Source organism: Pogoniulus pusillus, chromosome 43 (assembly GCF_015220805.1).
Source record: "Pogoniulus pusillus isolate bPogPus1 chromosome 43, bPogPus1.pri, whole genome shotgun sequence".
In the NCBI taxonomy this organism is placed as follows: Eukaryota; Metazoa; Chordata; class Aves; order Piciformes; family Lybiidae; genus Pogoniulus; species Pogoniulus pusillus.
The window spans coordinates 1,332,052-1,355,933 of record NC_087306.1 but is presented as its reverse complement, the minus strand read 5'-3'; the positions used below and the strand labels follow the sequence as shown (position 1 = coordinate 1,355,933).

General features: G+C 67.6%; 2 protein-coding genes across 2 annotated transcripts; one reads left to right on the top strand and one right to left on the bottom strand.

Annotated features, from left to right (window-relative positions):
- Nucleotides 1-945: 945 nt before the first annotated feature.
- Nucleotides 946-18,390, bottom strand: SDHC (succinate dehydrogenase complex subunit C). The gene is made up of 6 exons (XM_064175986.1): nt 18,341-18,390; nt 10,592-10,648; nt 8,914-9,015; nt 8,321-8,382; nt 4,173-4,336; nt 946-1,148 (listed from the first exon to the last, which is right to left on the bottom strand). The coding sequence occupies exons 1-6, from the start codon at nt 18,358-18,360 to the stop codon at nt 1,044-1,046; spliced, it is 510 nt and encodes a 169-aa protein (XP_064032056.1). The 5' UTR covers nt 18,361-18,390; the 3' UTR covers nt 946-1,043.
- Nucleotides 18,391-18,551: 161 nt separating this feature from the next.
- Nucleotides 18,552-22,323, top strand: MPZ (myelin protein zero). The gene is made up of 6 exons (XM_064175984.1): nt 18,552-19,799; nt 20,263-20,429; nt 20,538-20,751; nt 20,844-20,979; nt 21,126-21,186; nt 21,311-22,323. Exons 1-6 carry the CDS (start codon nt 19,733-19,735, stop codon nt 21,413-21,415), a joined length of 750 nt encoding a protein of 249 aa, XP_064032054.1. The 5' UTR covers nt 18,552-19,732; the 3' UTR covers nt 21,416-22,323.
- Nucleotides 22,324-23,882: the final 1,559 nt, after the last annotated feature.

Here is a 23,882-nt window from a genome sequence, read left to right as displayed (position 1 = left end):
AGCTCTCCTGCAGCCCCTTCAGCTACTGCCAAGGCTGCTCTAAGGTCTCCCTGGAGCCTGAACAGCTCCAACCCCTCAGCCTGTGTCCACAAAGGAGGTTCTCCAGCCTCTGCCCAGCTTCCCTTCTGCTGGCCTTGGCAGCAGCTGTCCTGCTCCCAGGGAGGTGCCCCTGGGGGCTGCTGCTGCCCTCAGCCGAGCCCTCGCTGGCACAGAGGGAGGCAGAGGCTGAGTGAGGAGGATCAGAGCTGCTTTACTGCTAAAGGGGCACAAGGGACAAGTGCTGAGACCAGAGCTGGTGCCAACATGCACCCAGAACCCCACACCCCTCATGATGCCATAGCTGGAGTTGGAGGGGGTGGGCAGTGGGGCTGGGAATCATCTCCCTTGCCCACAGGAAGAGCAGGAGGGTGGCACCAGGAGGGCAGCATCAGGAGGGCTGCACCAGGAGGGCTCCAGGGTGGTCTCGAGCACGAGGAGATGGAGGTTCAACACTGCAGCTCCAAGCAGCCCACCCCCAGCCATGCCAGCTGAGTCCCGTGGCACCTGGAGGGGCACAGCTCAGCCCCTTCCCCCTCGTGGCTGGCGGCGGCGTTGGCAGTGCCGCCTGCTCTCCCTGCCCTGGCACCGGGCACCTCAATGGAGATGCTTGTCCTGTGCCAGGCCTACACACACAGAGCAGCCAGCACCAGGCCCACTCGGGCCCGAGGGGACACAGATTCAGCATTGTCTGAGCCTGGGGACGGAGCAGAGAGCAGGAAGGGTCTGGAGCTGGCACGGAGCTGGCATGGAGTTGCCACACAGCCCACTCTGAGCCCCCAGAGGTGCCAGGAGCAGTGGTTAGCTCCTGCCTGGCTCCCCCTGACTGTGCCCCCCGGGGGCTGCCAGGGGCTCAGCTCAAGGGGCAGGGTGGGCAGAAGCAGCTCTGATCCTGCAGGAGGTTTGCCAGCAGGGGAAGGTGCCAGGAGCTCTGTGGCTGCCTCCAGGTGGGCCAGGATGGAGCAGATCTTCCAGGGCACAGGAGGCTGCCAGGCAGGAGGGCACCTTCAGAGGGCAGCCAGGCCGGCAGAGGACAGCAGGGTGAGGACCAGCACCAGCACCCCAGACTGGTTCACCTGGGGGATCTTGAAGCCCTTGCCCAGGTCCCAGGCCTGTGAGAGACAGCACACAGAGGGGTGGGCAAAGAGCAGGGCTGGTGCCCGCTGTGCCCTGCTGCCAGGAGCTCACCAAACCAGCCCCAAGCCAGCCCGGGGCACTGCAGGGAGGTGCAGCAGGCAGCACTGCAGGGCCATGGGCAGAGCTCTGCCAGGGTGCCCAAGGCAGCTTAAATCCCCCTCCCCCCCCCACATCCCCACCTCTTGGCAGTGCCACCCCTGAGCCCTCCCCTCCCTAAGCCCCAGCAGCAGCTCCCAGCTGGCAGGGAGGGGTCACAGGAACAGATCTGCAGCAGCACCCACAGCATCCACAGCACCCAACAGCACCCAACAGCACCCACAGCACCCACAGCACCCACAGCACCCCAGGCAGAGCCCAGCTGGGGATAAGCTCAGCCCTGGCACCTCTGGGAGCTGAGCCTGAAGCTGAGGCTCATGGACTGATGGACCAGGACCAGGCTGAGCTAGAGAAGACCTCTGGGGGCATCCTGCCCAACACCAACCCATGCCCACCATGGGCACCAAACCCTGGGCCCAGGTGCCATGGGCACAGGGCTCTGGAGCAGCTCCAGCCATGGGCACTGCAGCAGCTCCCTGGGCAGCCTGGGCCAGGCCCTGACCACTCCTGCAGGGCACAAATGGTTCCTCGTGGCCAACCTGAGCCTGCCCCGGGGCAGCCTGAGGGCATCTCCTCTGGGCTGGCACTGCCCAACCTCCACCTGCCTGCAGCCTCCTGCCAGGGAGCTGCAGAGCCCAACGAGGCCTTCCTCAGCCTCCTCTTCCTCAGCCTCACCACCCCCAGCTCCCTCAGCTGCCCCTCCCCAGCCTCTTCTCCAGACCCTTGCCCACCTTCCTTGCCCTTCTCTGTGCCCTGCTCTAGCCTCTCAGTGCCCTTTGGTGCCCAAACGTCCCTCCAGCTCCTCAGTGCCAGGATCTCAGGGGGGTTTGCTCCTCTCCCCCACCAGGAGCAAGGAGCACTCAGGGCAGGGGCACTGAGCTGAGGCTGCTCCCTGCCAGCCAGAGCCCAGCGCTGCTGGATCCCTCCTGACACCACTCCCTGGCACCCAAACGGCTCCAGGCAGAGCCTCCCGCACCCCCTGGGCACTGCCCTGTGGGCACAGCTGCTGGTGGCTGCTCCAGAGCCAACAGGGCTCAACCTCACCCCACCCCCAGTGCTTGAAAAGCAACTCAGAGGCACCACCAGCACAGCGCCCCCCAGAGGGGCTCCTGGGGCAGCACAGGGCTCCTGCTCCCCCCAGCCCCTGGCTCCCTTCTGCCCCCAGCCCCCCCCGGAGGGGCTTCCCTGGCAGGGCTCCTGCCACACCCTGCAGCTCTGCCAGGCAGCTCCCAGCGGGGCCCAGCCCAGCCCTGGCACTGCCTGTGGAGCTGCCAACAGAAGCAACTCTGGGACACACTGCAGGGCAGCTGCTGGCACTGCCCGTGCTGCCTGCTGGCACTGCCTGTGCTGCCTGCTGGCACTGCCTGTGCTGCCTGCCTGCACTGCCCATGCTGCCTGCTGGCACTGCCCATGCTGCCTGCTGGCACTGCCTGTGCTGCCTGCACTGCCTGCCCATGCTGCCTGCCTGTGCTGCCTGCCTGCACTGCTCATGCTGCCCGCTTGCACTGCCTGCACTGCCTGCTCATGCTGCCTGCTGGCACTGCCCGTGCTGCCTGCCTGTGCTGCCTGTCTGCACTGCCTGCCCATGCTGCCTGCTGGCACTGCCTGTGCTGCCTGCCAGTGCTGCCTGCCTGCACTGCCCATGCTGCCTGCCTGCACTGCCTATGCTGCCTGCTTGCACTGCCTGCCCATGCTGCCTGCCTGCACTGCCTGTGCTGCCTGCCTGTCCATGCTGCATGTCCTGCCTGCCCATGCTGCCTGCACTGCCCATGCTGCCCGTACTGCCCGTGCTGCCTGCACTGCCTCTTCTGGCGGCGCTGTCCCGTCCCCAGCAGGGGGCTGGCAGCAGCCATGCTCCGAAGCTGCAGCTGGCAGCAAACAAACCCCAGCAGGTTCCACCTCCACCTGAGAAGTTTCTGTGCCGTGAGGGTGCTGGAGCCTGGAGCAGGCTGCCCGGAGGGGCTGTGGAGCCTCCTTCCCTGCACACATTCCAGACCCCTCTGGCTGTGTTGCTGCATGCCCTGCCCTGGGAGCCCTGCTCTGGCAGGGGGTCAGACTGGTGCTGTGCCCAGTCCTGAGCCCTTCAGGTTGAGATGTTGAGGTGCTGGAAGGTGCCCAGAGCAGGGCAGCAAGGCTGGGGAGGGGCCTGGGGCACAGCCCTGTGAGGAGAGGCTGAGGGAGCTGGGGGGGTGCAGCCTGGCCCAGAGCAGGCTGAGGGCAGAGCTGATTGCTGCCTGCAGCTGCCTGCAGGGAGGCTGTGGCCAGCTGGGGTTGGGCTCTGCTGCCAGGCAGCCAGGGCCAGAAGCAGGGCACAGAGCCTCAAGCTGTGGCAGGGCAGGCTGAGGCTGGGTGTGAGGAGGAAGCTGTGCCCAGAGAGAGTGATTGGCACTGGCATGGGCTGCCCAGGGAGGTGGTGCAGTGCCCATGGCTGGGGGTGTTCCAGAGGAGGCTGCAGGAGGCAGTGCCAGGGCCTGGTGTGGGGTCAGAGGTTGGACTCGAGGCTCTCAGAGGTCTTTTCCCACCTGCTTCATTCTGTGACTCTGACTCTGAGCTCTCCAGAGGCTGGGGGAGGCTCCTCCAGAGACCCGCAAGGATGTGCTCCTGGGTGCCATGCCCTGGGTGCCCTGCCCTGGGTTTCCCACCCAGTCTGCCCCTACCCTGGCTGCTCCTACCCTGGCTGCCCCTACTCTGGGTGCCCTACCCTGGCTGCTCCTGTCCTGGGTGCCCCTACCCTGGCTGCTCCTACCCTGGGTGCCCTACCCTGGCTGCCCTACCCTGGCTGCTCCTACCCTGGCTGCCCTACCCTGGCTGCCCCTACCCTGGCTGCCCCTACCCTGGCTGCCCCTGCCCTGGCAGCTGGGTAAGGCTGCCTCATCCCCAGAGGTCCCTGGGACAGCACTCACCAGGTGCCTGATGCCATTCCAGGTGTGGTAGGTGAAGGGGAAGGCCAAGGCGAACTTGGCAGAGCAGACGAGGGCAGGGCCCAGGCTGAGGGACTTGAGCAGCGCCAGGTAGTGCGGGAACTGCTCGGGCAGCAGCAGCGCCCCCAGCCCGAACAGCGACACCCCTGCGGACACAGAGCGCGGTCAGGCACAGCACCGCCCCACGCAGCCAAGGCACCGCCCCACGCACCCACGGCACCGCCCCACGCACCCACACACCGCCCCACGCACCCACACACCGCCCCACGCACCCACGGCACCGCCCCACGCACCCACACACCGCCCCACGCACCCACACGCCGCCCCATGCACCCACGGCACCGCCCCACGCACCCACAGCACCGCCCCATGCACCCACGGCACCGCCCCACGCACCCACAGCACCGCCCCACGCAGCCGCGGCACCGCCCCACGCACCCACACACCGCCCCACGCACCCACAGCACCGCCCCACGCACCCACACACCGCCCCACGCACCCACACACCGCCCCACGCACCCACAGCACCGCCCCACGCAGCTGCAGCACCGCCCCACGCACCCGCAGCACCGCCCCACGCAGCCACAGCAGCCACACACTGCCCCACACACTCACAGCACCGCCCCACGCACCCACAGCACCGCCCCACGCACCCACATACCACCCACGGCACCCACAGCACTGCCCCACGCAGCCACACACCGCCCCACGCAGCCACAGCGCCATCCCACGCAGCTGCAGCACCGCCCCACGCACCCACAGCACCGCCCCACGCAGCTGCAGCACCGCCCCACGCACCCGCAGCACCGCCCCACGCACCCGCAGCACCGCCCCACGCACCCACAGCACCGCCCCACGCAGCCACATACCACCCACGGCACCCACAGCACTGCCCCACGCACCCACAGCACCGTCCCACGCACCCACAGCACCGTCCCACACACCCACAGCACTGCCCCACGCAGCCACAGCACCGCCCCACGCACCCACACACTGCCCCACGCAGCCACAGCACCCCCCCACGCACCCACACACCGCCCCACGCACCCACACACTGCCCCACGCACCCACAGCACCGCCCCACGCAGCCACACAATGCCCCACGCACCCACAGCACTGCCCCACGCACCCACACACTGCCCCACGCACCCACAGCACCGCCCCACGCACCCACAGCACCCCCCCACGCACCCACAGCACTGCCCCACGCACCCACAGCACTGCCCCACGCAGCCACACAATGCCCCACGCACCCACAGCACTGCCCCACGCACCCACACACTGCCCCACGCACCCACAGCACTGCCCCACGCACCCACACACTGCCCCACGCACCCACAGCACCGCCCCACGCACCCACAGCACCCCCCCACGCACCCACAGCACTGCCCCACGCACCCACAGCACTGCCCCACGCAGCCACACAATGCCCCACGCACCCACAGCACTGCCCCACGCACCCACACACTGCCCCACGCACCCACAGCACTGCCCCACGCAGCCACACACCACCCACAGCACCCCCCCACGCACCCACAGCACCCCTCAGGCTGCAGGTGGTCTCCAGGATCACCACCCCAGTGCCACCTCAGGCACCAACCCACAGCCACGCAGCTCTTGGCATGGGGACCCCACCCCCCCCCACGGAACCTGCTCCAAATGCCACCCCCAGTGCCACCGCCGAGCCCCAGGGCACCTGCACTGCTCTGCCTTGCTGGCAGGGCCTGGGGCACCACCAGCTCCTGGCAGGCTGCAGGGGAAGGAGCGGGCAGAAGGGCTCTGCCCAGCCCCTGGCAGTGCCAGCTGCAGCCCAGCCCCTGGCAGTGCCAGCTGCAGCCCAGCCCCTGGCAGTGCCAGCTGCAGCCCAGCCCCTGGCAGTGCCAGCTGCAGCCCGCAGCGCTGAGCACCCACAGCAGGCAGCGGTGCCATGGCTCTGGGCCCTGCCCTGGGGCTGTGCTACTCATGGAATGGGTTGGGCTGGAAGGGACCTCAAAGCTGGGGGGGGCTGGGGGGGTTCTGTTGGGGTCCTGTTGGGTGCTGTGGGGTGCTGTTGGGTGCTGTGGGGTGCTGTGGGGTGCTGGTGTGGTTCTGTTGGGGTTCTCTTGGGTGCTGTTGGGTGCTGTGAGGAGCTGTGGGGTGCTGGTGTGGTTCTGTTGGGGTTCTCTTGGGTGCTGTTGGGTGCTGTGGGGGTCTGTGGGGGTCCTGTGTGGTGCTGGTGGGGTTCTGTGGGGTGCTGTTGGGTGCTGTGGGCTTCTCTGGGGTGCTGTGAGGTGCTGGTGGAGTTCTGTGGGGTGCTGGTGGGGTTGTTGGGTGCTGTTGGGTGCTGTGAGGTGCTGTGGGGTGCTGGTGGGGTTCTGTTGGGGTCCTGTTGGGTGCTGTGGGATTCTGTGGGGGTGCTGTGGGGTGCTGGTGGGATTCTGTGAGGTGTTGTGGGGTCCTGTGGGGTGCTGGTAGGGTTCTGTTGGGTTCTCTTGGGTGCTGTTGGGTGCTGTGAGGAGCTGTGGGGTGCTGGTGGGGTTCTGTTGGGTGCTGTGGGGGTCTGTGGGGTGCTGTTGGGTGCTGTTGGGGTTCTGTTGGGTGCTGTGAGTTGCTGTGGGGTTCTGTGGGGTGCTGTGGGGTGCTGTGAGGTGCTGTGGGGTGCTGGTATGGTTCTGTGGGGTTCTGCAGGGGTACTGTAGGGTTCTGTTGGGTGCTGTGGGGTCCTGTTGGGTGCTGTGGGTACTGTGGGGTGCTGTGAGGTGCTGGTGTGGTTCTGTGGGGTTCTCTTGGGTGCTGTTGGGTGCTGGTGGGGTTCTGTGGAGTTCTCTTGGGTGCTGTGGGTGCTGTGGGGTGCTGTGGGGTGCTGGTGTGGTTCTGTTGGGGTCCTGTTGGGTGCTGTGGGGTTCTGTGGGGATCCTGTGCGGTGCTGGTGGGATTCTGTGAGGTGCTGGTGTGGCTCTATGGGGTTCTCTTGGGTGCTGTTGGGTGCTGTGGGGTGCTGGTGGGGTTCTGTTGGGTGCTGTGAGGTGCTGTGGGGTGCTGGTGGGGTTCTGCTGGGTTCTCTTGGGTGCTGTTGGGTGCTGGTGGGGTTCTGTGGGGTTCTCTTGGGTGCTGTTGGGTGCTGTGGGGTGCTGGTGGGGTGCTGGTGGGGTCCTGTGGGGTGCTGAGGGGCAGGGGTCAGGAGGGCCCTGGCAGTGTTGGTCTCCATCTTTAAGGTCTCTTCCACCCCAAACCATTACAAGGTCCTACAGCCACTCCAGGCTGCTTCTCCTCTGCCTCCTCCTCCTCCTCCTCCTCTGCAGGCCATGAGCGTTGCTGCAGCTGGCACTGCCAGCGGAAGAGGATGGCACAGCCAAGCATCAATAGTGCCTGATTGCAGGAGGAGGCTCCTGCGGGCACCCAGCTGCATCCTGCCGCAGCGCTCCCTGCCCCTCCCCCTCCCCAGCTCCTTCCTGCTCCACTGGCCGGGGGGGGGGAGGGGGCAGAGGCTGATGGATGGCAGCAGAAAGGCAGCGGTGCCCCTGCCAGCTCAGCCCCGACCCGCGCTGGGCAGTGCCAGCATGGTTAAGCCATCGGTGCCAGGCAGCACCCTGGATCCGTGCCCCAGATGGAGCCAGTGGGGCACAGCCACCTTGCCAAGCTGGCAGCAGCTCCTCCCGGGGCAGGGCTGGGCACACGCCCGGGGCAGGGCTGGGCATCAGGAGAAGATCTGCACCTTCAGGGTGCTGAGAGACTGGCACAGGCTGCCCAGGGAGGTGCTGAGTGACTGGCACAGGCTGCCCAGGGAAGCAGTGAAGGACTGGCACAGGCTGCCCAGGGAGGTGCTGAAGGACTGGCACAGGCTGCCCAGTGGAGGTGCTGAAGGACTGGCACAGGCTGCCCAGGGAGGTGTTGAGGGACTGGCACAGGCTGCCCAGGGAGGTGCTGAGGGACTGGCACAGGCTGCCCAGGGAGGTGCTGAAGGACTGGCACAGGCTGCCCAGTGGAGGCCCCAGCCCTGAAAACTGAACTCAAGCTCAGTGCCCCTGGCAGCTGCTCTGGCTGGAGGGGTCCCTGCTGCCAAGATACCCCTGGAGGGTCCCTCCCAACCCGATGCCATCTGTGGCCATGAGGTCTGCCTGGATGCCCTCCCCCAGCCCCAGGGGGCTCACCCAGGCTGAGTGCCACGCCGGTGCCACGGTGGCTGATGGACATCGCCATGGGCAGGGACCACCTGAAAGACAACAGCCGCGGGGGGCAGCAGCGGTGCCAGGCTCCGAGGCGGCCCCGGGCAGGCTGCTCCTGCTGCTGAGCTATGCCAGGAATGCAGCTGGAGCCAGAGCAGGGGCAGGGAATGTGCAGAGGCAGCTTGGGCACCGCAAATGCCACTGGCAGGGCAGCTGCTGAGGGAGCTGAAAGGGAGAGGAGCCAGGAGGAGAGTGCCAGGCTCCTGCAGCGTGGGCACACAGGGGCTGGGCATCCAGCAGCAGAGGTGGCCCCAGAGGAGCAGGCACCTCCCAGCCCGGCCCTGCCCTCCAGCCCTTGGCACATGGCATTCTGCAGGGCCACCGTGCCCAGGGGTGGCCTGGCACTGCCACGCTGCCCGAGCTCCCCCTGGCACCAGCCCCAGCCCCCCAAGCAAGTGATGGCAGCTCCCCGGGGCAGGCTGCAGCTCCTGCCCAGCCTCCCCCACCCAGGCTATCCCGAGGGGCAGGGCCCTGTGTGCCCCCCAGTGCCAGGCTGAGGGGGCCCAGGGCTCTCTTACTTGTAGATGGTGACGTGGGGGGACAGAGGCCTGCGGGAGCTGCTGTTCCTCTGCCAGAACTGAGCCATCTCCTCCTTGGCCGTGGTGCCCATGGGCACCACCCTGCAGCACAGACGGGGGGGGAGACCTCAGGAGTGGGGGGGGACCCTGGGGGGTGGGGGTGTGGGGAGACCCTGGGGGGTGTGGGGAGACCTCGGGAGTGTGGGGAGACCCTGGGGGGTGTGGGGAGACCTCAGGAGTGTGGGGGGACCCTGAGGGGTGTGGGGAGACCTCAGGAGTGTGGGGGGACCCTGAGGAGTGTGGGGAGACCCTGAGGGGTGTGGGGAGACCTCGGGAGTGTGGGGGGACCCTGGGGGGGCGGGGAGACCCTGAGGGGTGTGGGGAGACCCTGGGAGGTGTGGGGAGACCCTGGGGGGTGTGGGGAGACCTCAGGAGTGTGGGGAGACCCTGAGGGGTGTGGGGAGACCCTGGCAGTGTGGGGAGACCCTGGGGGGGGCGGGGAGACCATGGGGGGTGTGGGGAGACCTCAAGGGGGTGTGGGGAGACCTCGGGAGTGTGGGGAGACCTCAAGGGGGTGTGGGGAGACCACAGTGGGGTGTGGGGAGACGCTGGGGAATGTGGGGAGACCTCAGGAGTGTGGGGAGACCCTGGGGGGTGTGGGGAGACCATGGAAGTGGAGCAAGACCCTGGGAGTATGGGGAGACCAGAGGGGGGCATGGGGAGACCCTAGGGATGTGGGGAGACAATGGAAGGGTGTGGGGAGACCCTGGAGTGGTAGGAAGACCATGGTGGGGTGAGGAGACCTCAGGAGTGTGGGGGGAGACCACAGTGGGGTAGGGAGACCCTGGGAGGTTGGGGAGGCTGTGGTGGGGGAGGGGAGACCATGTGAGATGTGAGGAGACCCTGGGGGGGTGTGGGAAGACCCTGGGGGGTTGTGGGGAGATCCTGAGGGTATGAGGAGACCCTGGGGACATGGGGAGACCATGGAGGGGCATGGGGAGACCATGGAGGGGCATGGGGAGATGCTGGGGGGGTGTGGGGAGCCCACAGGAGGAGCAGGAAGCCCAAAGGAGGAGGAGGCAGAGGATGGGAGGTAGAAGGAGAGGGCAGGAGCAGCAGGAGTCCAGGGCAGGAGGGGGCAGCCTGGCAGCACTTTGCCCTGGCATTTGCCCTCCTCTCAGGACCTGAGCCCTGGCTGAGCTCAGTGCCAGCAGCACAAAGCAGCTGCCAGGAGGGGACCACTGCCCTGGCAATGCACTCAGGAGCTGCCCACCCCCCTCCCCAGCACCCCCAGCTGAGGTTTGGGCTCTCAGGTGCCAGCTTGTGCAACCCTGGCAAGGTGCAGCCTGCTCCTGGCTGCCAGGGGCAACTGGCAGAGCTTTGGCACCTCCTGGTCCTGAGACTCCTCAGCAACCAATGCCAGCCCAGGCCAGCACAAAACCATCACTGCCCCAGCCCTGCACTGCTGCCAACCTGCTGCCCAGAGTGGCACAGGGCAGGGACAGGCCCAGCCAGACCCCGGCCAGGCTTGCCCTGCATCAGCAGAAGCAGCCTGGCACCCACTGCCCTGTGCCACCCCCGGCGGGCACTGATGTGCTGCCACTGCCAAGCGGAGGCAGCACAGCTGGGGGAGGGTCCCTCGGGGAGAGCAGGGCCCCGGGGCCAGCCTGGCACTCACTGTGGCACGGAGAGGCTTGGGCTGAGCCGTGCCAGCAGGCACCGCCGAGATGCAGACCTGCAAGAGAGCAGAGGAAAGGCTGTGAGGGGCAGAGGAGCCCCCAGGGGGGCACCAGGGGCAGGGGGATCTGTGCCAACCTTATAGGACAAGAACCATGGAAGGGGTTGGGGTGGAAGGGAGCTCAAAATTCATCCAGTGCCAACCCCCAGGGCCACCTCCACCAGCCCAAGGTGCCCAAGGCCTCAGCCAGCCTGGCCCTGAACACCTCCAGGCTGGGGGCAGCCCAGCTGCCCTGGGCAACCTGTGCCAGGCTCTGCCCAGCCTCATTCCAAGGAATTTCTTCCTCCACTCCACTCTCAGTCTCCCTTGCCCCAGCTCAAAGCCATCACTCCTTGTCCTGGCACTGCCAGCCCTTGTCAGAAGTCCCTCCCAGCTCAAAGCCTCCTCCTGGCAGGAAGGGCCCAGGGAACCCCTGGAGAGCCCAGCAGGAGGGGCAGGGGCAGGGATGTGCCCCTTGGGCAGCTGGCACCTTAAAAACCAACCTCAGCAGGCTGGGACCAACTCTTCCCTCTGAGTCCCCAGGCTCTGCCTGGGGGTCTCATTCTCAGACATCCCATAATGAGCCTGCTCAGCTGGAGGACCTCAAGTGCCAGACAGACACCAGCAGGAGCTGCTGAGGCTCCCATGCCCCATGCCAGTGGGCACAGCTCGACCTCAGCCTGGTGAGGCTGGAAGGGTCCTCTGGAGAGCATCCTGCCCACCCCCGTGCCAGGGCAGAGGGCACCCAGGGCATGGCACCCAGGGACACAGCCCAGAGGAGACTCCACCACCTCCCTGGGCAGCCTGCTCCAGGGCTCTGCCACCCTCACGGCACAGAAGTTCCTCCTCGTGCTCAGGTGGCACCTCCTGGGCTCCAGCTGCTGCCCACTGCCCCTTGTGCTGGCACTGGGCACCGCTGAGCAGAGCCTGGCCCCAGCCTCCTGCCACCCACCCCTCAGATGTTTGCCAGCATTGATCAGATCTCCTCAGCTCCTCTCCAGCTGTGCCCAAGCCCAGCTCTGCCAGGCTCTCCTCGGGGGTGCCCAGTGCCCTGCAGCTCAGTGCCCTGCTCTGGGTTCCCTGCAGCTCATTGCCCTGCTCTGGCTCCCTGCAGATCATTGACCTCTGCAGCTCAGTGCCCTGCTCTGGGCTCCCTGCAGCTCAGTGCCCTGCAGCTCAGTGCCCTCTGCAGCTCAGTGCCCTGCAGCTCAGTGCCCTCTGCAGCTCAGTGCCCTGCTCTGGGCTCCCTGCAGCTCAGTGCCCTGCAGCTCAGTGCCCTGCTCTGGGCTCCCTGCAGCTCAGTGCCCTCTGCAGCTCAGTGCCCTGCAGCTCAGTGCCCTGCAGTTCATTGCCCTGCTCTGGGCTCTCTGCAGCTCAGTGCCCTGCTCTGGCTCCCTGCAGCTCAGTGCCCTGCTCTGGCTCCCTGCAGCTCAGTGCCCTGCTCTGGGCTCCCTGCAGCTCATTGACCTGCTCTGGCTCCCTGCAGCTCAGTGCCCTGCAGCTCAGTGCCCTGCTCTGGGCTCCCTGCAGCTCAGTGCCCTCTGCAGCTCAGTGCCCTGCAGCTCAGTGCCCTGCTCTGGCTCCCTGCAGCTCAGTGCCCTGCAGCTCAGTGCCCTGCTCTGGGCTCTCTGCAGCTCAGTGCCCTCTGCAGCTCAGTGCCCTACTCTGGGCTCCCTGCAGCTCAGTGCCCTACTCTGGGCTCCCTGCAGCTCAGTGCCCTGCTCTGGCTCCCTGCAGCTCAGTGCCCTGCTCTGGGCTCCCTGCAGCTCAGTGCCCTGCTCTGGGCTCCCTGCAGCTCAGTGCCCTGCTCCGGGCTCCCTGCAGCTCAGTGCCCTGCTCTGGGCTCCCTGCAGCTCAGTGCCCTGCAGCTCAGTGCCCTGCAGCTCAGTGCCCTGCTCTGGGCTCCCTGCAGCTCAGTGCCCTCTGCAGCTCAGTGCCCTGCTCTGGCTCTCTGCAGCTCAGTGCCCTGCAGCTCAGTGCCCTGCAGCTCAGTGCCCTGCTCTGGCTCCCTGCAGCTCAGTGCCCTGCAGCTCAGTGCCCTGCTCTGGCTCCCTGCAGCTCAGTGCCCTCTGCAGCTCAGTGCCCTGCTCTGGCTCTCTGCAGCTCAGTGCCCTGCAGCTCAGTGCCCTGCAGCTCAGTGCCCTGCTCTGGCTCCCTGCAGCTCAGTGCCCTGCAGCTCAGTGCCCTGCTCTGGCTCCCTGCAGCTCAGTGCCCTCTGCAGCTCAGTGCCCTGCTCTGGCTCCCTGCAGCACTTCTTTGTCCTTCCCCAGCTGAGCCCAGGACTGGTCTCAGTGCCCCAGGGGAGGCCTCCCCAGTGCAGAGGTGCAGCAGAACCTCCCTTGCCCTCCTGGCCACATTCTTCTTGATGCCCCCCCAGGAGCCCATGAGGGCACCTTGCTGGCTCCTGGGCACCACCAAACTCTCCTCACAGCCTGTGCCAGCAGCAGGGGGGCAGCAGCTCAGCACCACAGCCCAGGCCCAGGTTAGGAGGTTAGAAGGATGCTGAGAGGGAGCTGAGCCTGGGGAGCAGCACTGGCAGGGGAGACACTGGGAGGAGGAACAGGCAGGCCCTGAGCACAGCCCACCTGGGCTGGCATCTGCCAGGAGCCACACAATGACTTGGGTTGGAAGGGAGCTCAAAGCTCCTCCAGCTCCAGCCCCCTGCCAGGCCCAGGGACACCTCCCCCGGCCGAGGCTGCTCAGGGCCTCACCCAGCCTGGCCTGGAACACCTCCAGGCTGGGGGCAGCCAGAGCCTCCCTGGGCAGCTGTGCCAGGCTCTGCCCAGCCTCACTATCAACAGTTTCTTCCTCCCCTCCACTCTCACTCTCTCCTCTCCCAGCTCAAAGCCATTGTCCCTCAGCCTGGCACTGCCAACCCTTGCCCAGAGTCCCTGCCCAGCTCTCCTGCAGCCCCTTCAGGCACTGCCAGGCTGCTCTGAGCTCTCCCTGCAGCCTTCTCTTCCCCAGCCTGAACAGCCTCAACCCTGCCAGCCTGTGCCCACAGGGGAGGTTCTGCAGCCTCTGCTCATCTTGGTGGCCTCCCCTGGACCCTCTCCTGCAGCTCCAGGTCCTCCTTGTGCTGGGGGCTCCAGAAGTGGCTGCAGTGCTGCAGGTGGAGGCTGAGCTGAGCAGAGCAGAGCTGAGCAGAGCAGAGCTGAGCTGAGCTGAGCAGAGCAGAGCTGAGCTGAGCTGAGCAGAGCAGAGCAGAGCTGAGCAGAGCAGAGCTGAGCTGAGCAGAGCAGAGCTGAGCTGAGCAGAGCAGAGCAGAGCTGAGCAGAGCAGAGCTGAGCTGAGCTGAGCAGAGCAGAGCTGAGCTGAGCTGAGCAGAGCAGAGCTGAGCAGAGCAGAGCAGAGCTGAGCTGAGCTGAGCAGAGCAGAGCAGAGCTGAGCAGAGCAGAGCTGAGCTGAGCTGAGCTGAGCAGAGCAGAGCAGAGCTGAGCAGAGCAGAGCAGAGCTGAGCAGAGCAGAGCAGAGCTGAGCTGAGCTGAGCAGAGCAGAGCAGAGCTGAGCTGAGCTGAGCAGAGCAGAGCTGAGCAGAGCAGAGCTGAGCTGAGCTGAGCTGAGCAGAGCAGAGCTGAGCTGAGCTGAGCAGAGCAGAGCAGAGCTGAGCAGAGCAGAGCTGAGCAGAGCTGAGCAGAGCAGAGCTGAGCAGAGCAGAGCAGAGCAGAGCTGAGCAGAGCTGAGCAGAGCAGAGCTGAGCAGAGCTGAGCAGAGCTGAGCTGAGCAGAGCAGAGCTGAGCTGAGCAGAGCTGAGCTGAGCAGAGCAGAGCTGAGCTGAGCAGAGCAGAGCAGAGCAGAGCTGAGCTGAGCAGAGCAGAGCAGAGCACAGTAGAGCAGAGCTGAGCACAGCAGAGCAGAGCTGAGCATAGCAGAGCACAGCAGAGCAGAGCACAGCAGAGCTGAGCAGAGCACAGCAGAGCAGAGCTGAGCACAGCAGAGCAGAGCACAGCAGAGCACAGCAGAGCTGAGCACAGCAGAGCAGAGCAGAGCTGAGCAGAGCACAGCAGAGCTGAGCACAGCAGAGCAGAGCAGAGCTGAGCAGAGCAGAGCAGAGCTGAGCAGAGCACAGCAGAGCTGAGCACAGCAGAGCACAGCAGAGCAGAGCAGAGCTGAGCAGAGCAGAGCAGAGCTGAGCAGAGCAGAGCAGAGCTGAGCAGAGCAGAGCAGAGCTGAGCAGAGCAGAGCAGAGCTGAGCAGAGCAGAGCTGAGCAGAGCAGAGCTGAGCAGAGCAGAACTGAGCAGAGCAGAGCACAGCAGAGCACAGCAGAGCTGAGCACAGCAGAGCAGAGCTGAGCAGAGCACAGCACAGCAGAGCACAGCAGAGCCCAGCCCAGCAGAATCCCCTCCCTGCTCTCCCCACACCCAGCTCGGGGCTGGCTCTGGGCTGCCCGGGCTCAGCCTGCTCCTCTCCAGCACTCCAGCAGCCGCTGCAGCCTCTCCTGCTACCTCCTCGGCAGCAGGGGACAAGCCAAGCTCTGCTCCCCCCCCGCCCCCCAGCCAGCCCCGCGGGCGCCGCAGAGCACCTGCGGCTCAGCTCCTCCCAGGTGTGAATGCAGAACAAACCCTTCGGCTGCCCCCCCCCAGCTCCTGACCCCTGGGATGCTTCCTCTCCAAGCCCTCCCTTCGTGTCCGAGGGCGCAGCAGGTTCTGGGGTGGATGTGAGCAGGTTCAGCAGCGCAGGACACCTGCCCCCAGCCTCACTGCTGCACCACGCTGGCACCCAACCCCCTCCTCTGACCCCCTCTGGCTCAGCGGCACCCCCCAACAGCAAGGCTCAGCCTCAGGAGGACACAGAGAAGGCCAAGGCTGCCCAAAGCCTCCCCCCCCCCCAGATCCCACCCCCAAGTCCTGCAGCAGACCCCTGCAGAAGGGCTCAGGGGTCCAGGGCAGCATCTCCCCGGCACGGGCAGCTCAATCACTTCCCAGGCCAGGTTTTGCCCTTCCCCCCCCCCCCGCGCCCCCTCCCCAAGACCCCTCCCCAGAGCCTCACAGCCTAACCCGCGGCAGAGCTCCCTGCTGCCCCCCAGCCCCCCCCCCAGCTGCCCCGCTCCGGGTTCCCGCACAGGGGAGAGGAGCTGCAGGACACATCTCTGCCTGCGGCAATGAATGATTCATAGCAACCCCCCCCGGCCCCCCCTGTCCTCCTTTCCAGCCTGCAACCCCCCCCCCGCTGCCTCCTCCCCGCGCAGAGGGAGGCAGCCTCTGGCTCAGGCAAACATTCCAGGCAGGAATCCAATCCTCACAGCTCATCCCCACGGCCCAGCCCAGGCTCCTCATCCTCCGGGTTCCCTCTGTGGATGCCAGGCATGCCCCCAGCCTGCCCTTCCCCCCCCCCCCCCCCAGCACTGCTGCCTGCAGCCCAGGTCGCTCTGTACCCAGGACCTGTCCTCTCCATTATTTACCACTCAGCCTCTGCAGCCTCTCTCTCGCTCCTGCGTTTCCTCCCAGCAGGTTTGAGAGAGAATCAAGCCCTGAAAAAGGATCCCCCGACCCCCACCCCCCTCCCCCGAGAGCTTCCCCACAGCAGCTCAGCTCTGCCCTGTGCCCCACGGAGGGTGCCAAGCACTGGGGGAGTCTGGGTGGGGCTCAGCAGAGAGGCACAGAATGGTTCAGGGTGGGAAGGAGCTCAGAGATCAGCCAGGGCCATGGGCAGGGACACCTCCACCAACCCAGCTCGCTCCAGGCCTCGTCCTCAAGGCAGCCACAGCCTCCCTGGGCAGCCTGTGCCAGGCTCTGCCCACCCTGTGCCAGGCTCTGCCCACCCTGTGCCAGGCTCTGCCCACCCTGTGCCAGGCTCTGCCCACCCTGTGCCAGGCTCTACCCACCCTGCTACCACTGAACTTCTTAGCTCCACTCTGACCCTGCTCTGCCTCAGCTCCAGAGCACTGCCCTTGGCCTGCAGCCTCCCTGAGGATCCCCTCAGGCACCGGGAAGCAGCTCCAAGGTCTCCCCGGAGCTTTCTCTTCCTTACTGTCGGCGACCTGAGAGGGCACAGCAGGATCCCAGCACGGTGAGGTCGGAAGGGGCCTCTGGAGATCGTGCAGCCCAACCCCCCCTGGCACAGCAGGGGCACACCCAGGGCAGGGCACACCCAGGTGGGGCATGAAAGTCCCCAGAGGAGACTCCACAGCCTCTGCGGGCAGCCTGCTCCAGGGCTCTGCTACCCTCGCAGCACAGAAGTCTCTGTGGGCTCAGAGCTCCTGAGCTCCAGTCTGGTGCCCTCTGTCCTGTGCCAGTGGGCACCACAGGAGAGAGCTCCCCCATCCCTCAGACATCTACAGACTCACCCCCACCCCCCCCCTCCTCTCCACCTTCCCTTCTCCAGCCCTAACGAGCACCAGGAGCTCAGGGCAGACATCCAGGAACACCCAGCGGCGGCGGCACGGCACCGGCTGAGCATCCCCCCCCCAGCCCCCTACCACGGGAGGAAAGCAGCAGCAGCAGCAGCAGCTCAGCCACAGCCCCAGAGCCACCCCCGGGGCTCAGCCTGGCAGCCAGGGCTGGGAAACCCACCCAGGTGCCCGGCAGGGGGGGAGGGGAAGCTGCAGCGCGCCCCAGAAGCAGCTCTTTCATCTGCCAAGCAGCAGCAGCAGCAGCAGACAGGAGATGAAGGGCTCGGGAAGAGGCTTCAAACCTAGCAGGCAGCACCCCCCCGGCTGCTGGCGGCACCCCCCCGGCTGCTGGCGGCACCCCCCCGGCTGCTGGCGGCACCCCCCCGGCCGCTGGCAGCTTTTCTGCCTTCAAACAGCCCCCCCCGAAGAGCTCCGCAGCAAAGCAGGGCAGCTCCGAGCGCCAGGCGCGGAACAAAGCAGGAGCTGAGCTCGCAGGCAGCGCCCCCGGGGCCGGGAGCGGAGGGAAGGCTGCGAACGGGGCCGGGAGGGGGGGGGGGGGGGGGGGGGGGGGGGGGGCTGGGGACGCAGCCCGGAGAAGGCAAAAACCTTCCGCTGGGGGTGGGGAAGGCAAAGCAGCGGCGGGGGCAGGGCGGGACCCGCTCGGTGTGGGGTCCCCGGCGAGCCCCGAGAGGCGAAGGACAGCTCCCCGCAGCCCCGGGGGGGGGCTTTGGCCACCTGGCCGAGGCCACCGAAAGCCACAGGAGCGAGGAGGAGCTGACCCCGGCCCTGCCGAGCGCTGCGGGACTCGGTCCCGGTGCCCCCCCGAGCGCTGCGGGCTCCTGTTTTCGGCCGGCGCCGAACGCCCGAGGGCTGCCCCGGGGGAGCGAAGCAGCCGCAGCCGCCAAACCGGGGAAGGCAGGGACACGGCGGGGACACGGCGGGGACACGGCAGGGACACGGCGGGGACACGGCGGGGACACGGCGGGGACACGGCGGGGACACGGCGGGGACACGGCAGCGACCCAGGGTGCGGGCCCGGGGGTCACCGAGCCCGCAAGCTGCATCAAGTGGGGCGGCGGGACCCGTCCCCGCACCCGGGACCCGTCCCCGCACCCGGGACCGTTCCCCACAGCCAGGCCGGTGCCAGGAGCCCGTCCCGGGACGAGGCACTCCGCGGCCGGGCCCCACCGGAGCTCCGTACCGCGGTCCCAAGCTTTCCCCCCACCACCGCCGGACCGTCCCCCCGGCCGAGCGGCGGGACCCAGCTCCACAGGGCCGGCAGAACCGCGTCCGGCCCGGCCACGGCGCCCTGCGGCCGCTCCCGGGGCCGCGGCTGCCACCGCTGCGCCCGGCCCGGCGCGGCCCTCCCGGGAGTCACCTCAACGCCAGCGCCGCCATCTCGGAGCGCCCGCACGACGGAAGCGGCCGTGACGCACTTCCGCGGCCGCCGCCGGTACCGTCGGGGCTGTGCCGTGCCGCAGGCCTGCCCCGTACTGCGCTCCCGGTGCTGTCGGAGCTGCCTGTTACATCCCAGATACTTCTAGGGCTGCCCGTTACCCCTCCCGCAGCTGCCCGTTACATCCGCCGGTACCGTCGGGGCTGTGCCGTGCCGCAGGCCTGCCCCGTACCGCGCTCCCGGTGCTGTCGGAGCTGCCTGTTGCATCCCAGATACTTCTAGGGCTGCCCGTTGCCCCTCCCGCGGCTGCACCTTATCCCTCTCAGTGTCCCCGGGGCTGCCCGTTACAACCCCCGGTACCGTCGGGGCCGCCCGTTATCTCCGTAGGTACACCTGGGAGTGCACACAGCATCCCCCTGGTACCCCCGGGGCTGCCTGTTACCCCCTCCCGGGGCTCTCCGTTACTCCTCCATGTCGCCCCGAAAAGGATTACGCAGCGGACAGGTCCGGGGCTCCCGGTGCCGCTCTGCCCGGCCCCGCAGGACGGTGAAGCGGGAAGATCTCGGTGCCCCCCGCCGCCACCGGCCCCCTCGGAGCCAAAAACCCTCCCGGGATAAACCTCGCTTCAGAGCTGCTCAGCCCAGACCCGTGCCCCAGCAGCCGGGAGGTCGCAGTGCCAACCCCTGCCCCGGGCTCTGCGGGGCTCGGGGGCACTTCGACGGCTCCCCGGGGCGTGCCCTGCTCCATCGCTGCCCCCCCCCCAGAGCTGAGTTTTCACCCCAAAACGGAGCCGGAGCAGAGGCTGCTGGGACCGCGCTCGGCTGGGGAGCTCCGGGCGGAGCGGCCAAAGCCCCGCACCGGAGGCTCCCGGTAGGACGGGAGAGGCAGGACACACACACACACACACCGGTGACCCACGGCACGGTCAGCACAAGATCCCCCCCCGTCTAAAGCCCCACCGAGCGGGTCCGTCCTTGGGACCAAGCGGCGAGCGCGGCCCCGCGCCAGTGCCCTCCGGCTCCGGCCGCATTCCTGCCGGGACGCCTCCGCTACGGGCGGGAATGCGGCCGGACAAAGGGCACTGTGTGTCCAGCCCCCCTCCCCCCCCGGCTGCATGCTGCCCCCTCCTCGCCCAGTCACCAAGCTCAGCTAAATGCCACTTTTGAGCCCCGGGCACCCAGCACCCCCGGGGCCCCCGCCCCGACTGCCCGGCGCCCATTGGCTCGAGGCCGGGGCACCGCTGGCATCATTCGGGCACTGCTCGCTCTTAAACCTCGGCCCCCGTGCCCCTGGCACCCTTCTGCACTCCGCCGTGCCCCGCGTACCACCAAGCCCTCCATGCGGCTCGGAGCCGGCCGGTGACAGGCAGCCACCATGTCGCAGGGTGCTGGGGGCAGCGGCAGCCTCCTCCTCCTCCTCGCCGGGCTCCTCTCCGTGCTGGGTAAGCTGGGGACTGGGCACCTGGGCTGCTGGTGCTGACACCGTGCCCCTGGGTGCTGGACGTCACTGGAGGTCTCCAGGCCCCTGGGAAGTGGCCTTGGGACTGCTTTGGGGACCATCGCTGGTGGTGGCAATGCTCCAGGACGGGATCTGCTGCCCTGCCCCAGCTGCCTGGCAGCCTGGCATCAGTCACCTCCCTGGGGCTGGGCAAGGGGTGCTGGGTGCCAAAAGCAGCCCTGCCAGCATCCCTGGGTGTTGGCTGTGGGGACCGCAGGGCTGAGGCTTCACTCAGTGTCACAGAGTCGCTGCCCCTCATCAGTCCCTGCGCTTCTCTGGGGCCAACAAAAGCCCTTCGCTGGCAGCGTGGGGCTGGGCACGGGGCCGGTGCAGGGGCAGTAACGGGCACCATCCTCATGCCCGAGGGCCGCTGTTATGGGGCTGATGGGTTTCTGCCCGCCTGGCAGGGCCGTCCCCGACGTCGTCCATCCACGTGTACACGCAGCGGGAGGTGCACGGCACGGTGGGCTCCCACGTCACCCTGTCCTGCAGCTTCTGGTCCAGCGAGTGGATCTCCGAGGACATCTCCATCACCTGGCACTTCCAAGCCGAGGGCTCCCGCGACAGCATCTCCGTAAGCAGCCGCAGCGCCCTCGGGGCTGGGCCGGCCCGGCCCTTGCTGTGCCGCCCGAGCCACCCTCACCTCCACCCTCACCTTCCGTGTCCCTGTGCCCGTCGCTAGATCTTCCACTACGCCAAGGGCCAGCCGTACATCGATGACGTGGGCAGCTTCAAGGAGCGGATGGAGTGGGTGGGCAACCCCCGCCGCAAGGACGGCTCCATCGTCATCCACAACCTGGACTACACCGACAACGGCACCTTCACCTGCGACGTCAAGAACCCCCCCGACATCGTGGGCAAGTCCTCCCAGGTCACCCTCTACGTCTTCGAGAAAGGTAGGGCACCTGCGGCCCCCTCCCCGCCCCGCTCTGCCCCGCTCTGGCTGCGGCGGGGCCGGGTGCTGACCGGGGCAGCGGTGTCCCCGCAGTGCCCACCCGTTACGGCGTCGTATTGGGCTCCGTCATCGGCGGTGCCCTGCTGCTGGTGGCCGTGGTGGTGGCCCTGGTCTACCTGATCCGCTACTGCTGGCTGCGGCGCCAGGCGACCCTGCAGCGACGGCTGAGGTGAGCTCGGCCCCCCGAAACGAGGCGAGAACACCCCGAAACGGGGCAAAAAAACCCCACCCCGAAATGGGGCTGCTGGGTGGCACCGGGAGGGCTCTGCCCTCTCTTCTCACCTGCCCTTCTTTGCCTTCCCACCCCAATTCCAGTGCCATGGAGAAGGGGAAGCTGCAGCGATCGGCCAAGGACGCGTCCAAGCGCAGCCGGCAGGTGAGTGCTGAGGGGTTGGCGGGGGGGAGGGGGGCAGGCAAAACGGCCTGGCTTGGGCGCCCCCTCCCTCCCCCTCCCCCAGAGCAGGGGGTTCCGTGGCTCTGAGGCTGCTCCGTGCCCGCAGGCCCCCGTGCTCTATGCCATGCTGGACCACAGCCGCGGCACCAAGGCGGCGAGCGAGAAGAAAGCCAAGGGCGCCCCGGGAGAGTCCCGCAAGGATAAGAAATAGCGGTTAGCAGGCAGGGAAGGTACCACGGGGGTGGGCACCGGGGCCCCCCAGCCCCCCAAAGTCATCATGACCATCGAGATGGAGCTGCGGGGGGAGGCCGCCGCGGAGGCTGCTCGCCCCCCGCCCGCTGCCCGCTCCCCCAGCAAGGGCAGCCTCAAGAGCGCCCTGATGAACATCATCAAGCCCAACTCGGGGACCTGACAGCCAGGCCGAGGTGGGGGAACAGAATACGAACCCCCCTCCAGCTCCGGGATGGCACGGGACCCGGCGAGGAGCGGGGTGTGGTCCTCGCCCCGGGTCCCTCCAGCCCTGGGGACGCCCCTGCTGTCCCCCCGCCCTGCCCCGAAGCCCCTCGGTCGGTACCTTCCTCTGCACAGCCGCTGCCCCGCCCGGCCCCGGGCCCTGGTGTAATTTTTCTATTCGAAGACACAACCTCTCCGTTTTGGGTCTGTTCCCCACCCCGGGCTGCCTCGGTCTCCCCTCCCCGGGGACCCGTGGGGTCCCCGTGGGGTCCCCGTGGGGTCCGTGCTGTCCCCATCCCTCCCTGCCACCCAAACAGTCTCCCAGAGGGTTCCTCTGCCCACATCCTCGCTCCTTTTCTGGCCGTTTTCTCGTCTCTCCCCGCGACCGACCCCAAATGACGTCGTGGGGTGGCCCTCGCCCCATCCCCCCTCCACCCTGCTCCGGTCCCACATTAACCCCCCCCCCTCCCTAACCTCTGAGCCCCCTGTGTCGGCCGGAGCCTCGCGTAGGAGGAGGAGAGGCTGCAGCCGGGCCGGAGGAGCCGCTGGTGCCCACCACACCGGAGCTGGGCACGGCTGCCCGATGTGTTTTTCTATGCCCTGCCCCTGTGCCCCCCTCCCCCCGCCATCTCCATGGTGTCATTAATAAAACTCACATGTCCAGGAGCCCAGTGCCCACCCTGGCTCCTCACCGTCCCCTGCTCAAGGTGGGCAGCTGTGGGGGAAGGTGGCAGAGGGTAGCTGAGCACTTGGTGAGTTCATTACCTGCGGGCCCAGCAGGGGATGTGGCACCGCTGCCGCTGTGCCTCAGCTTCCCCAGGGGTCCTCAACGCACCTCAGGGGTCCCACTCAGTCGGAGGGGGGTGGAGGGTCCCATCCCCAAGGCCACCCATCCGAGCCGCACCCTACTTTCCCTTCTCATCCCCATCAGCTGTTAATTAAACTCACACCAATTAAACACGGAGTGGGGCTGGGGTGGGGGTGGCCCTGCAGGGCTACTGTCACAGGCTTGGCAGCAGGGCTCGGGGGGGGACCACGGCCCCGGGTGGGGGCAGTTCGGGTGCAGAGCTGACTCTGCGCTACCGCCCCGGGGCTCGGTGCCAGCTGCCAGCCCCATGCCAGCTCCGTACGGGAGCAGGCTGAGAGCAGAGGCTCCCACACGGGCATTGTGGATGCCGGGACCGGGGCTGGGCGGTGGGGGGGGGGGGGGGGAAGAGGGGGTGTCTGGAATTATCTTTTCCCTAATAAGTCTGCGGAGTCAGAGAGGCCGAGCCCGACCCTGGGAGCGTCCCCTGGGTCCCTCCTCGGCCACCGCTGCTGTTTGTCTTTCCACGGAGCTATTTCTGCCACCGGGACCCGGCGTCCCCGCTCACCCCACGGCAGCAGGGGGCACAGGGATCCGCTGCGAGCCGCCCACCCCCCGCCAGAAGAAAAAAAAGAGGTTTTCTGTTAACCACCCCAAAGCTTTGGCGGGGGAGGGAGCGTTGGGTTGTTTTAATCTCATCACCGGCAGAGAGCTCCCGGGGCTGCTCGCGGGGCTGCCCGCAGCGAGAGCCGGGGCTGGGAATCGGTGCTACGAGCACCCGGGTGGTGGTGCCAAGGCCGAGCCCAACTTCGGTGCCTGGAGGGACGCGGTGCTGCTTCATCCACCGAGGAAGAGGAGCGAGGGGCGGCAGCTTCCATCGCGGCTGCCCACGGCAGCACGCCGGGAAACGAGGCCACGGCCTGGGCTCCAGCGGCCGTTCCCCACCCAAAGTGGAGGGCGGTGGAGACCTCAGGGTGGGGAATGAAGCCAATCCCAAAGCCCTACCCGGGGGGGTGTCCCCATCTCCAGGGAGCAGCCCCCCATTCACATCCCACAGCCCCAGGGACCTGCGATGCTCCCCACGCAGAGGAGGCAGCCCTGGGGGGTCCCACCTTGGCGGGAGGGGGGAAACGATCACCATCCCCCCCCCCCAGAGCAGATTCCAGCCCAGCTCCTGCTCCCGATGGTTTATTCTTCACACATGCTACAAGCTCCCCTTGGGGAGGGGATGGTGACAATGACAGGAGTGTGGAGGGGGGGAGCAGTGCCAGGGCGGGGGGCACTCAGTGCCGGGGAGTCCATTTCCCGGGGGATGCAGCGAGACCTTTGTGTGCCCCCACCCGCAGCGCCCCACGGTCTTGGGATGGGACAGAGCCTCCTTCGCTCGGGGGACAGCGGTGCCTGTGTCCCCCCCTCTCCC